The following is a 14,707-nucleotide window of genomic DNA, read 5'->3' on the forward strand; positions in this document are numbered from 1 at the left end:
CTTTGTGGCATTTGCAGCTGTGCCTGTCTATTCTAGTTCTTATTTTCCTTATAAAAGCTGGTAATGAATAGACTGAGAAGTACACCCTTCCATCACAAGTTTCAAATCTCCCCTGCACCCTCCCCTGGTGCTTAGAGAGTAAGTCAGTAATAAGTTCTGTAGCCTTTTTGTTTTGCATTTCTCCCAGAAATTGAAGGGTAACTCCCAGTGGTGAAAGAGCATTCACAATCACACAATCAATAGGTTTGTAGAGATGGGAGGAGAAGCAAGCCCTACCAAGAAATCGGGGACAAAATGACAGCCAGTTAAACTGTGTCTAGCTTGATTCTTGGCTGAATTTCAATGCTGTCAATGAATAATGCAAATAATAAGGAGCAAGCCATCCAGCCCAATGAGCCACGGCTGATTGGATCATAAATTCAACTCTGCATTCCCGCCTACTTCTTCCCTTTCCTTAACACAAATGCATGTACCTTTGCTTTGAAGTTATTCAAAGATTCATCACAAACAAGTTAAAATCTGCAGATGTTGGAAATTGTGTGTGTGTTGCCTCAAAGGTTCATTGTACTAAGGAAATACCAAAGAAAAGATTTTGCCACACTTGTCTTCATGGATATCTTGTATTTATAAATTTGGACCCTGTTTCTAGATTTCTAACAAGAGAATCAGAATTAGGTTGATTAAGACTGCAACAGTATTGTGACAGTACAGTGGAATATGTAAAATACAGTACAAATTGCAATAAGAAATGTATATACTGTATAGTTATATGTCCCCGGTGCTGGTGAAAAGGGAATATCCTCTACATGTCTGTCCTGTCAAGACCAATCTGTCCTCTTGTTGTGCAATTAACATGATGTATTTGAACTACCGATAATCTCCGAAACATGGAAAAAAATATTTTAAACCTGATAAAAGAAAGGCAGAAAGAAGGTTAAAGCCTTTGTGTGCAAAAGGAAAATTTGAATGTAGAAGTTGTTAAGCAGACAGCAGGTGACGCATCAGTATTACAAGGCTCTGCATTCAAACATGTATGGAAATCCAGGAATTCTGACAAGCAGTTTAGTCGATAGAATTTTGCAGAATCTGGAGCCGTCAAGGGCACCTTTGGTAACCTGGCTAACACACTAATGGCTAATCCGGGACAAGCCAGTGTTTAAATTGCCTTTCTGGTGAATTTGGCAAACATGCCAATCCAAACAGTCGCATCTTTGTGTGGGTGTGTGGCTTTGGTGGAGGGTGGGGTGTGTGGGTGGGAGAGGGGGAGTCTTTGAGGAATGCCAGACATTTCATAAAGGCTTGTAAATGCAAAAATAGAACATGGAACATAGAATAGAATAGTACAGCACAGTACAGGCCCTTCGGCCAACAATGTTGTGCCAACTCTTAAACCCTGCCTCCCATATAACCCTCCACCTTAAATTCCTCCATATACTTGTCTAGTAGTCTCCTAAATTTCATTAGTGTATCTGCCTCCACCACTGACTCAGGCAGTGCATTCCACGCACCAACCACTCTCTGAGTAAAAAACCTTCCTCTAATATCCCCTTTGAACTTCCCACCCCTTACCTTAAAGCCATGTCCTCTTGTGCCCTGAGGAAGAGGTGCTGGCTATCCACTTTATCTATTCCTCTTAATATCTTGTATACCTTTATCATGTCTCCTCTCATCCTCCTTCTCTCCAAAGAGTAAAGCCCTAGCTTCCTTAATCTCTGATCATAATGCATACTCTCTAAACCAGGCAGCATCCTGGTAAATCTCCTCTGTACCCTTTCCAATGCTTCCACATCTTTCCTATAGTGAGGCAACCAGAACTGGACACAGTACTCCAAGTGTGGCCTAACCAGAGTCAGAATAGAAAATGGTAGACTTGTACAGCAAGGTCATTGGTGTTCTGATCGGCAGGTAGCTTATCATCTGTAAAGGTCTTTTTGCAGTCTTTCCCAAGAGTTTTAATGTTTCCTGGTAAGTCGTGGACTTGAAATTTTGAAGCAACTTTTTATAAGTGACTGAGAAAGAGGGGCAAAACCTTAATTAGCTACCTACTTAGTGTAAAGTGGTTTACATGTTTCAAATTGGCTCAGCAAGTTGATTGACAAAGGAATAATTAGTTTGTAGCTTGAATTATTTTATTAGGAGACTGGCAGAGATGCCGATGTGTTCCTAGGAGAAGGGAAATATGTATAGGTGGTTGTTTTTGCTTGTTATCAAATGCCCATTGGAACTTTAAGGTGAGCACTCACAGTTAATGCCTAGATAGCCAAATGTCCTGCTGGCATTTGCTTTTTGGTAGATTATGGAAATGACTCAAAGGGTGTGTTGACACCTGTGAAGTCCATGTCGGCTTGTGGGCTGTGAGAATGGGGCAAGAATGGTTTGATTTTGTACAATGGCAAAGTCAAGTGGGACAGTGTACGACCTGAATGCAAGGCATTATCTGAGTTCCTGTTGGATCCTCGGAATTTAAATAACATTACAGAATTACCAGGACACTGTTGGCATTTTCTAAACAAAACAACTAGACTGTTCCTCTCAGAACTCTTCATACACAGCATTGCGGTTGTTGTTTTAGCAAATAGCAAATGTTAAGTTCAAGTTGGAAAAGGATAAATAAACAGGTTCTTATTATTTTTGGAGTTTAGGAAGGTTATTATCTGGGAATCCATTGGGCCTTTGCCATTCTTTGAGAGATATAGAGGGCGAGGAATTTGCACCCGCTATGGCAGTCAAATTGACACCAGAATATATACTGGAACTGTCAGCGGGTAAGACCCAGGTTCAGTCCTGACTTCAGGTGCTCTTTGTATGGAGCTTGCACATATTCCCTGTGCCTATGCGTATTTTGCCATGGTGCTTCAGCTTCTTCCCACATTCAGAAGATGTGAGGACTATTGGCTAGTGTAAATTGTCCCTTATATGTAGGTGAGTGGTGGAATCTGGGGAAAATTGATGGGAACTTGGGAGGAATAAAAATGGGATTAATGTAGGGTTAGTGCAAATGGGCAACTGGTGATCAGTATGGACTTGTGGGCTGAAGGGCCTGTTGTCATGCTGTGCAACTCTGTGCTGGATGACATATTACAGTCCTATGTACCAGAAGTACACTGTGTTCTAAGTTGAATAAGATTGACCGAAGTTAATCCACTTTACCAAATTGAATTACAGGTGGTGGAGTTTCTTCCTGTGCTTGGCAGCTATATCAACTGTCTTGAAGAGACCTCTGGAGGGTAGGCTTGGAACTTAAAAGTTGCTGGTAAATGCAAGCCAGGCAGCATCTCTAGGAAGAGGTGCCGTCGACGTTTCGGGCTGTGCCGTCGATGGTACCTCTTCCTAGAGATGCTGCCTGGCCTGCTGTGTTCACCAGCAACTTTTAAGTGTGTTGCTTGAAATTCCAGCATCTGCAGATTTCCTTGTGTTTGAGGCTTTGAACTTCCTGCTTATCTAACTGGTGAGATGAGGAGAAGCAGAGCACTGGACAAGTTTCATATTCCTAGTCCCACTGCCCACTACTCAGTCACACCTGCTCCCACCACCCTCAAACCTTTCAACCTTCTCCAGCTGTACTTGGATTTGCAACTGACTGATCACTTTACCTTCATTAGATTGGAAGGTATTTCAACTGATGGCTGCAGCTCACTCATATTCTACTTGTTAGGCTAGTGGGCTGATTTTTGCCTTGTTTTCGTTAAGGAGACAAACAAAAATGTCTCAGTGTGGCTTTGTGTCAGAGTTTTCTTCTATTGGCTACAAATACTTCACTGAAACACAACATGGGATCATCAACACTGTCCTCCCTCTACAAATACGCAAAGTGAAAATTTGGCAAAGTCCTCTCCCAGAAGTCGTATCTCAAGAAGTACCTGTCATCACCATGCGATAAATACTTTGCTTTCCATTAATCAGCACTCATTCCCTTTTCTCTTCCGTCCATATTTGCTTCAAACAGGTCTCAAATTAGTCTCTACCACAGCTGTAATATACTATATATTTCTTTTCCGCTATAATGACTCTTCAGCTTAGCAAAGTGTAGGGTGTCTATTTTTGGAAATGGAAAAAAAACTTCAATTTGAGCTTATAGTGGTGGAAATTCAGCTTTTGCAATATTGCAGAACATATGTCAGTCTCTGAGGGAATTGCATAGCCTGTTATCTATTCCATTTGGATCAACAGAGTACAAAATTTTTGACATTCATATGGTTCTGGTATTTTGGTATCTTACATTGAAGTTCACAATGTTAGATTTTGGAATCAGTCTTGGATGGTGGATTCTCCCTTTGGGAGTTCTTAGAGGTCCACTTGGCCTTGTTGGGCCACTGTACCACCAGACTGATTCAAGTTTCCAAATTCTTCCCACCCTGCCCCCCCCCCCCGCCATTGTTGCTTGCCTTCCTCTGTCAGGTCTTCCCCTGTCACATCCCTTCTGCTAAATACCTTTTCTATTGCAAGAAGTTGTTAGAAATCTCCACTCAATTTGGAATCCTCTATACCCCAACTAGAGTTCTTCCAACCCAATTTACCCCCCCCCCATCCCCATTTTTGGAGTCTTCTACCTTACTTGGGATCCTCCACCTCCATTCTTTTGCTCAACTATCCTAGGATTTTGAGTACACATCGAACTCACTGTGATAGGCCCTAAGAGCCCTCTGCCCTGTTGAAACTCAACATATTTAGCCCGAAAGAGGAATTGTAATGCAGTATGACAATCATCTGGGATCTATCACTTTGATTTGTTGTGTAGCTTGTTCCTAATGTGACTTAAACGTACTATTACTCGCAGTTCTGGAAGGGAACGTGACAGTTAAATTCCATTTTGTTTACATCTTTTTTCAAGTCCCTCTCAAAATAGAGTTGTTTACCATTCTCTTGTGAGATCAAACTGAATCATTCAGCATACATTTTTTTGTAGTGAGTCCCTGTTGCCTGCCAGGGTGCACGAAACTTTGCTGCTGTTTGTTCTTCCCCACTCTTCACACTATCTCATTGCCCATTCTCTTGGTCAAGCCTCAAGTCTTTTACCCCAGAGCAAGAACATCCAGCTCCATCTGAGTTGGGGTGTGAACTTAGAGTGGTGGAGGTCACAGCTTAGAGTGCTGAACCAGGAAATGGCTCTAAGGAATTTGACTGAACCTAATTCTGTGTGACTTGTTTTTTTTTTGCGCTGAGCTGCCCATAGCCCAGCCTGTCATAACATTGCTGCCTTTTTGGAGCTCATATCTCTTAAGATGGGAAATAAAATGGATGTTGTAAATTCTAGATTGTTTTCCAGTCCCTTTCAGAGAGACTGAGCTGAAAATTCATAGCTCTGAGCTTTCATAACAGGGAAAACAAGTAATTAAATTCTGAACTTTCGATTTGACTGTTATATGGGAGCAACTTTGAGCATGAAGCTGCTTCAGCGAGGTTAGTTATTGAGTCAAGCAACTTCAGATGTTTAGATGATCCCAGTTACACTGCTGATGAGACCTCTTATGGTGGTGATTCACACACCGCCCCCCTTCCCCAAACATATGTCTCAAATACTTCCCTTTTGCAGTAGTTCTGGCAATTATTTATTGTTTAGTTATTGAGAGACAGTACCAAACATGCCCTTCCAGCCCTTCAAGCCTCATCGCATAGTAATCCACCAATTTAATTGTAGCCTAATCACAGGACAGTTTACAATGACCAATTAACCTACCAACTGGTACGTCTTTGGACTGTGGGAGGAAACCCACGTGGTCATGGAGAGAATGTACAAACTCCTTACAGACAGCGGCAGGAATTGAAACCAGGTCTAATTCATCTCAGACTCTTAGCCGTTTCTACAGATGCGCCACAGAAAGCATCTTACCTGGGTGCATCACAGCTTGGTGCGGTAACCATTCTGCCCAAGACTGCAAAGGATTGCAAAGATTGTGAACACAGCCCAGGTCATCATAAAATCCAGCTTCTACTCCATTGCAAACACGAGGAAATCTGCAGATACTGGAATTTCAAGCAACACTTCCCTTGACCATTCGTCCCCCCCATCCCTCCCTACCGATCTCCCTCCTGGCACTTATCCTTGTAAGCGGAACAAGTGCTACACATGCCTTTACACTTCCTCCCTTACCACCATTCAGGGCCCCAGACAGTCCTTCCAGGTGAGACGACACTTCACCTGTGAGTCGGCTGAGGTGATATTCTGCGTCCGGTGCTCCCGAGGTGGCCTTCTATATATTGGCGAGACCTGATGCAGACTGGAAGATCGTTTCGCTGATCACCTACGCTCTGTCCGCCAGTAGAAAGCAGGATCTCCCAGTGGCCACACATTTTAATTCCACGTCCCATTCCCATTCTGATATGTCTATCCATGGCCTTCTCTACTGTAAAGATGAAGCCACACTCAGGCTGGGGGAACAACACCTTATATTCCGTCTGGGTAGCCTCCAACCTGATGGCATGAACATTGACATCTCAAACTTCTGCTAATGCCCCACCTCCCCCTCGTACCCCATCTCTTATTTATTTATATACACACATTTATTTCTCTCTCTCCTTTTTCTCCCTCTGTCCCTCTCACTATCCCCGTTGCCCATCCTCTGGGTCTCTTTCCCCCCCCCCCCCCGGTCTTTCTCCCTGGACCTCCTGTCCCATGATCCTCTCATATCCCTTTTGCCAATCACCTGTCCAGCTCTTGGCTCGATCCTTCCCCCTCCTGTCTTCTCCTATCTTCTCCTATCATTTTGGATCTCCCCCTCCCACTTTCAAATCTCTTGCTAGCTGTTTCAGTTAGTCCTGATAAGGGTCTTGGCCCGAAACATCAACTGTACCTCTTCCTAGTGATGCTGCCTGGCCTGCTGCGTTCACCAGCAACCTTGATGTGTGTGGCTTCTACTCCATTGACTCTGCTTACACTTCTCGGCTGTTTGAGGAGCGTAGCCAGCATACTCAAGGACCCCTCCCACTCCAGTTATTCCCTTTTGTCATCCCTCCTATTGGGTAGAAGACCATGAAAGCTCGAGAACACTTACTGCTAGCCTTAAAGACAGCTTCTTTAATGTGCCAAAGGTGAACTCTTGGACTTTTAATGTACCTTGTAATGACCCTTACCCCCCAAGTGTCTACCTGCATTGTACTTTCTGAGTAACTGTAAAATTATATTCTATATTCTGTATTTTTTAAACTACCTGATGTATTTCTGTATGGCATAATCTGCCTGGATGGCATGCAAACAAAAATTGTTCACTCTATTTTGGTACTTGTGAAAATAATAAACAGTTGCCACTTTTAGTAATGTATTCTTGCCGGTTCTGAATCTGTTCCATCTTGGGGTTCAAATGTAAATTTTCTGTCCAAGGGATTAATTACTGAGAAAGTGTTCCTATTTAAATTCAGGCAGTGAATGTTGGCAGGGTATAAAGTGAGTAAATTGGCTTATTATTATTGCATGTGTCAATATATAGTGAAAAACACATCTCGCATTTTGACCATACAGATCAATTCATTATATTAGTGCATTGAGGTAGTACAAGGTAAAACAATTGCAATGTAAAGTAAAGTGTTTCTCCTACAAAGTGTAGTGCAGGTAGACAATAAGGTGCAAGGTCATAAAAAAGTAGATTTTGAGGTCAGGCGTCCACTTTGTCATATTAGGTGCCATTCGATAGTCTTGTAACAGCAGAAAAAATGTTGTCCTTAAGCTTGATGGTAAATGCTTTCAGACCGTTTATATTTTCTTCCCAATTGTGGGGTTGGGGGGGGGGTGGGGCGGGTGATTGTAGGAAGAGGGTATGTCTAAAGAGGATGTGATCTTTGATTATGCTGGCTACTACACCAAGGCATTGAAAAGTATAGACACAGACTGTGGAGGACTGACTAGTTTCCATGATATACTGTGCTGTGTCCTCCACTATCTGGAGTTCCTTGCCTATCGTGGACAGAGCAGTTGCCACGCCAAGCAGTGATGCAGCTGGGTAGAATGTTTTTTATGATGCATCAATAAAAATTGGTGAAGGTTGAAGGAGACCTGCCAAATTTCTAAAGCCTACTGAGAAAGCAGAGGTGGTGGTGAGCTTTTCTAACTGTAGCATCAGCATGCTAGGACTGGGACAGGCTGTTGGTGATGTTCACTCCTTGGAAATTGAAGTTCTTTCTCTCAACCTCTACGTCACTGATGTGACAAGGAGCATGTGACCACCCCTTTATGAAGTCAATGACCAACTCTCATTTTGCTGACTTTGAGGGAAAGATTGTCATCATGACACCATGTCACCAGGCTGTCCATCTCTTCTGTTTTCTGATTCATTGTTTTTTGTGAAAGAGAGAGAGACCACTACAATGGTATCATCTGCAAAGTTGGAGATGCAGAATCTGGCCATGCAGTCATGAGTGTATAAGGAATAGAGTAGGGGCTGAGGATACGGCCTTGTGGGACACCTTTCTTGAAGGGAATTTTGACGGAGGTGTTACTGCTATCTTTACTGAATGTGGTCTGTTGGTCAAGAAGTCAAGGATCTAGCTGCACAGGGAGATGTTGAGTCCCATGTCCAGGAGTTTGGGGATGAGTTTGTTTGGAATTAAAGTATTGAAGCTCATGTTGAAGTCAATAAATAGTAGTCTAACAGAGGTGTATTTATTGTCCTGATGCTGCAGAGATGAGTATAGGGCAGGGAGATGGCAGTTACTCATGGTGGAGACACATAGCATCATCATCAACAAATTGTAATGGGATCCATTGCCATTGATCAGGCTGACTTCCTTTTCAATATGCCTCTGTTAAGTCCCCATAGGCAGGTCTGTTTGAGAGCTATATTGTTGAGAGATCAAAATAAGCTTGGTATTTACCTGTCTGGTCAAAAGGGTGTCTTGATTTTAATCAAAAACAATTGAATCAAATGTTGAGCTGGTGTTCATTACTCCCTTTAAAAATAAAAATAGTCTGCTGGGAACATTTAGTAAGTCAGATAGTATTTGTGGAAAGTGAAATAGAGTTAGCATTTCAGATCTAAGATCTTTCCAGGCTGAGAAAGAAAGACCATAAGATATTGGAGCAGAGTTAGGTCATTTGGCCATCGAGTGTGCCGCTATTTCTTCATGGGTGATCCATTTCCCTCTCAACCCCAAGTAAGACCATAAGATACAGAAAACATGACAGCAGATCTTCAATAGTATAAGTTTCCAGCATTTGTGTCTTCATATTAGATTTTAAACATCTGCAGTTTTTTGTTTCTTCATGCTACCTGTTTGCTTACAGGTATATGTAAATTTATTCAGAACCTTTTTGCTAGTAGACATGTGAGCCACCTGTTAAACACTCCCTTGTCCTTTTTCTTTCTCCATTTTGCACTATTAATCAAAGGCCTCTTTTGTTGATGTAATTTTGATGAAACAAAACTAGTTCCAATTCACTTGCCACTCTAAATGAATTAAGAGTTAGTACTTTGAAATTTTTCTGCTGATGTTGAAGTATGTGTAGAACTTTGTTAATCATTTCCTTTTGATCTTTTTCCCTTTCTGCCTAGGCTGCTGAGTACAATATCTTTGAGGGGATGGAGTTAAGTGGGGCTCCTGTTGTTGTCATTAGCCAGGGGAAGATCGTGCTGGAAGATGGAAACCTTCATGCCACTCCAGGAAATGGGCGCTTTGTCCCTTGTAAGCCCTTCTCGGACTACGTACACAAGCGCATCAAGGCACGAAAACAGGTAAGGTGCCCATGGTTTGCAGGAAGAACCATCAGTTATTTCAGAAACACGAAATTCTGTAGATGCTAGAGATCAGGAACAACTCTCACAAAATGCTATAGGAACACAGCAGGTCAGGCTGTATGAAATAAACAGTCAATATTTTGTACTGAGATATCAACGGTTTATTCCTCTCCATGGACGCTGCTTGAGCACTGGAGCTTTTTCATTTTGTATGTGTTCCTTCAGGTACTTTGGTTTATCACAGCTGTGACATTGGCAGGCATGTCTTCAGCTCTCGAGACTCTGCTCTCCAGAACCAATCACCTCTCCTGCTCTAGGTCCCTCTTTAAAATGTGTCTTGTTGATCAGTTTGTTCTTTGTTCACTTGTACCCATGGGGCTCCACATCTAATTGGTTTGCTTTGAAGTGTCTGGTCAGGTTTTTTACTGAAGGCAGGAAAAATTGCAGGTTATTGTTGTTGGTATACGTTTAGGTGAATAGTAGTGATAGAGAATGTGATGCTGTTACAATATATTCAGTTGATTTGAGGATTGCATTTGAAGCTGCTCAATGTGATGGGAATAGTGGAAGATGTTTGAATGATGAACTGCTATGCTACACAACAACATTCATCGAATTGTTCCAAGTGTACTTCTTCCAGCATTGACCACTCCTGCCTTTTGGGAGTTACAGTTGATGATTGTGGAATTGGGAATGTGCCTGGGGATCTATTAATCTGTGTTTGTGGAGATGTGCAAGTAAAGTAACTCTAGTCACCTTTAGAATATGTTTTTCAAGACTCGTGGACCCAGTGCTTCAAGAAGGTGGCATCTATCATTAAGGACCCTCACTACCTCGGACTTGCCCCATTCCCATTATTGCCATCTGAGAGGGACAGGAGCCTAAAGACCCACACTCAATATTTTAGGAACAACTCCTTCCCCTCCGCCATCAGATTTCTGAAAGATCCATGTAACCATGAACACTATTTTGCTCTTCCACTTCTGTACTTTTTGTTGTAACTTATAGTAACCTTTTCATGTCTTACACTGTACTGCTGCCACAAAACCTGAAATTGATATCTGGACCCTTCTGAGAGCAGTTTCAGTATGTCGGCTGGGCCTGGACTTTTATGCCTTGGAGTTCTCCGCTTGGCAAGCGGAAAATCAGAACATGAGTCAAAGCCCATTGCCCCTCCAGTGGAGATTTGCTGGTGACGCCTAAAGGTGCAGCCATGTCATGTGGCATGACACTCATAATGATTCCACTAAGCTGGTGCCCACCTCTGAGGTGGCATTACCTGCTGCAGTTGGCCACCTTTCTAGAGTTTTCATCACATGCTCTCTCACCTTCAACTGCCCCGCAGCCTGTTTTTGCCCAGATCCATTTTTATGGGGTTCCCTCTCTCTCACCTGGGGAATGTGGAAACTTTGCATTCCCCCTCCGTCATTCCTAAAACAGTCTCCATCTCACCGGTCCTGCCTATGGTATAATTGTAATTGACACATGCTGTATGATTTTCATTCCTCCCAGGGTTTTAATTTAATGGTTAGCCACTATATCCTGGATCCGCTAAGTTTGTTCTAGAAGAATGGCATTTTTGCCCTGACTGAAACTGAAGGTGACAGTGCCTACTGGGTGCTGGCACAGGGAATGGCTAATCTGTTCCTCTGCCCCTCCCTCTGCCTTATACCTGCACCTGAAGTTCCTGAGGCAGATGCTGTCACTGTCCTAAATCACTTTTAACTAGTCTCAGGCTTTTGAGATGTGATCAGCTTTGTGGTTATCAGGCTTCTGCAGGAAATGAGAAACCCACTGATATGTTGGAGGGAGGGATTATTCAGGCCAGCAACAGAACCACACCCCCACCCCACCCTTCTACAGTGTTTTGCTTGGGTGACAGCGTGGTACTCCTTCAGTACTTGTTCCGGTGCCACACCTGGAGAGAGAGATTTATTCCCAGTAATTCAGGGTGAACTGAAGGCAGGAACACACAGTGCTATCTCTCCTCTGCCTGTGAGATCATACGTGAAATCGTTTGGGGGATGAATGACAAGCTTAGATTGTGAACTGGATCTTTGAAGTTTGGAGACAGATTATAGTCCCAGATGTAGTACCAGGCATACTGCAGAGCCTGCGCTTGTTGAGTTGAAAATCCCAAGGGTGATATTAATATGCCTCAGTACAACTTGCCAAAATGTGGTTAGTCTGCTTCAGATTAATGGAAGGATATGAGAGTACCTATCTTTAAAGCAGTGCTCAAAATGAGTGGCTAGAAATGCCCATGTGTCATGTTGGGGAGAGGTTTGTCCTTGGCTGCAAGCATTGAATACAGACGGGACTGTGTTGGGTGTGAACACTCCTGTCTGTCGTCTGTTCTCATCCAATAGCAGGTGGAGGGGGTGAGGACCACCAGTAGTCCATATAGTTACATGCGCCAACCAACAAAGGTGGCCTGTGCCTCCGTTCTCACACCCACACCAGGAGACCGAGCTGCCTCTTTCCACCAGACGGCCTCACAAGTCAGCTCTGCCAAGAGTGCTTTCTCTTCAGACTGACCTTTCTTTGATAAACCCACCTTCACAAAGAAGGGAATATGAGAATGCCAGACAGTACTGCACGCGGCCTGAACTGACTTACTGCTGTAATCTTTGGCCTCCTCCACTCTAAGTGCAGAATTATAACCAATAGCAAGCATGCAGAAAATGTGTTGCATGTCTGCTGCTCTTGTTTTTACTGCCCTTCCCCTTTGCACTGTCACTTTCCACATATCTCAAGAGCTTGAATATTTGCTCAAGAGCTCAAGAAAGATACACAATGTGAAAAAGCAAAACCAGTGGAAAGGCCCACATCCAAATCAGGATGGGAACTATGAATTCCTGTTCAGCAGTTAATTCCAGTAGCTGATGAAAGCTGTTTTAGTACTAAGCTCACTTTGAAGATCAGTTCAAAACTACTAAATGTTAGGGTTTCTGTCATTGTCTCTGGCTAAACTGGCAGGAACCTTCTAAAGGCAGGCTTTCGAAGCCTTTTAATCAACAAATATGCAAAGTTTCATCAGATGTGGCAAAACTTAATTGCTTGATTTGTGGATTCTGACTCCATTTATTAATATGACTGTCTGCCTCCAATTCTTGAGGTGTATTCTGGCATGGCTCCTCCCAGTCCCTGCAGGGTACCCTGGCCTGGTTACTTGCCTGCAGTATCCTTTATAGAGAAAGTACTCAAGTCTTAAGGCAACCTATCTTTTTTTGTAGCTTTATCTATGACCTCAGTCATGTAAATGTGTTTAGAGCTTCCAAGTGCACACTTCGCTGTTGACAAGGAAGGAGTGCCCCATTTATAGTAGCTATACAAATGTAGTATAACACAGTGGAAATTGTCGAAAACTACTTCGGGTTCCCATAACTTGTGGACTCACATACAAGGTCTCTTCATCTTATGTTTGCAATATTGCTTGTTTATTTATTGTTTTTTTTTGTATTTGCAGTTTGTTGTCTTTTACACATTGGTTGTTTGTCCCTCTTGTGTGCAATTTTTTCATTGATTCTGTTGCGCTTCTTTGTATTTTCTGTGAACCCCCGCAAAAAACAAATCTTGTATGTATATAATAGTAAAAAGTGACATATGTACTTTGAACTTTCAGTTGAAACTGTATGCCAAATATTACATTGCAGTTAGGTGTGTTGTAACACAGCTCAAACCTGTGGAAAACATTTGGGGTTGCAAACTGATTGTCAATGGTGCCATGTTAATTACAACCACATCTGTATATCATGTCTCAATGATCTGGTCTGTTGACTGCCTCTGCTTGCCATGGTGAACTCCCTCAAGTGCCCATAGTTAGCACAGCACCCTCTGTTATCTGCCCATATTTACTCCTCTTTGCTGAAGGACACTGGAATGGAATATTAAGGAAGGATTTGTACCAGTTGACTTGCCCTGCAGTTTGCAGTGTTCTGTTGGTCTTGATTAATATTCATTTGAAGCCTGTAGTCTTCAAAACACGCAGCAAGTAGAATAGCGATCTGGTTATATATAATGTGGCCAGATATGACAGGATATCCTGTTACTGACTAGTGCTGCCCAGTGAGAGATGGTGGAACTCACAAGAGCATTGGCCTTTGTGGAGTGAACAAAACCTACCCCTGCCTTGCCCAGTCCCTTTCGTTTCATATTTAGAATAATACAAACTACCAACCTCCCATCTCATTTGTCCTAGTAGAGCTACTAGGAATTGATGTTTCAATCCCTATGGTAAGTCAGTGGGCTTGGAGTGGTGACAAGGAGGGTAGGTACGTCGTCGGGGTCATAGCAGTAATTCTTGTCAAACAAAACATTTATTGGCCCCCTGTGTAAAGCATTAATAGGGCAGAATAGAGGACTTGATATCTGTGAAGGGAAAGGTGCTCTGCCCAATTATTACCGTGTATCAGGTGACAACGTGTTTAAAGCTGGCTAAAAAATCTAATATTACTTTTATTTTTGCTAGGATTGAATGGGATTTTTAAATTGTTATCAAGTACTGGAGCAGAGTGACCCAAGTGCTCCAGACAGTCTAAAGCAGAGACTGGTTTTTGTTAAGGGAGTAGGTAAGTTGTCTGCAAGACAGGGAAGTGCAACCCCCATTTCTGCCTTTTAGGGTACTCTTCAAAACATCGGTCTCTGTACCTCCCTCTGCAACTGGATGCTTGACTTCCTCACCAGGAGACCACAGTTTTTGTGGATTGGAATGAACATCTCCTCCTCGCTGACAATCAACACTGGTGCACCTCAAAGATGTGTGCTTAGCTTACTGCTCTACTGTCTCTACACCCATGACTGTGTGGGAGGGCACAGCTTAAATGCCATCTGTAAATTTGCGGACACAATTATTGTTGGTAGAACTTCAGACAGTGACAAGGGGGCATATGGGAGAGAGTTAGATCAGCTGGTTGAGTGGCGTTGCAACAACAATCTTGCATTCAATATCAGTAAGATCAAGGGATTGATTGGGGAATTCGAGGAACGCACACCAGTCCTGATCGAGGGATCAGCAGTGGAAAGGGTGAGCAGTTTCAAGT

The 14,707-nt window shown here is 42.9% G+C and overlaps 1 protein-coding gene across 3 annotated transcripts in view; it reads left to right on the top strand.

The window, feature by feature from the left end:
• LOC134349410 (dihydropyrimidinase-related protein 3-like) overlaps positions 1-14,707 on the top strand; it is a 226,137-nt gene that overhangs the window by 180,192 nt on the left and 31,238 nt on the right. For all 3 annotated transcript variants that reach the window (XM_063053672.1, XM_063053674.1, XM_063053675.1), the window contains exon 12: positions 9,483-9,662. In XM_063053672.1, the coding sequence (XP_062909742.1) occupies positions 9,483-9,662 (180 nt within the window). The remainder of the gene's footprint in view (positions 1-9,482; positions 9,663-14,707) is intronic.

The sequence above is a fragment of the Mobula hypostoma genome, chromosome 7 (assembly GCF_963921235.1).
Source record: "Mobula hypostoma chromosome 7, sMobHyp1.1, whole genome shotgun sequence".
Lineage (NCBI taxonomy): Eukaryota > Metazoa > Chordata > Chondrichthyes > Myliobatiformes > Myliobatidae > Mobula > Mobula hypostoma.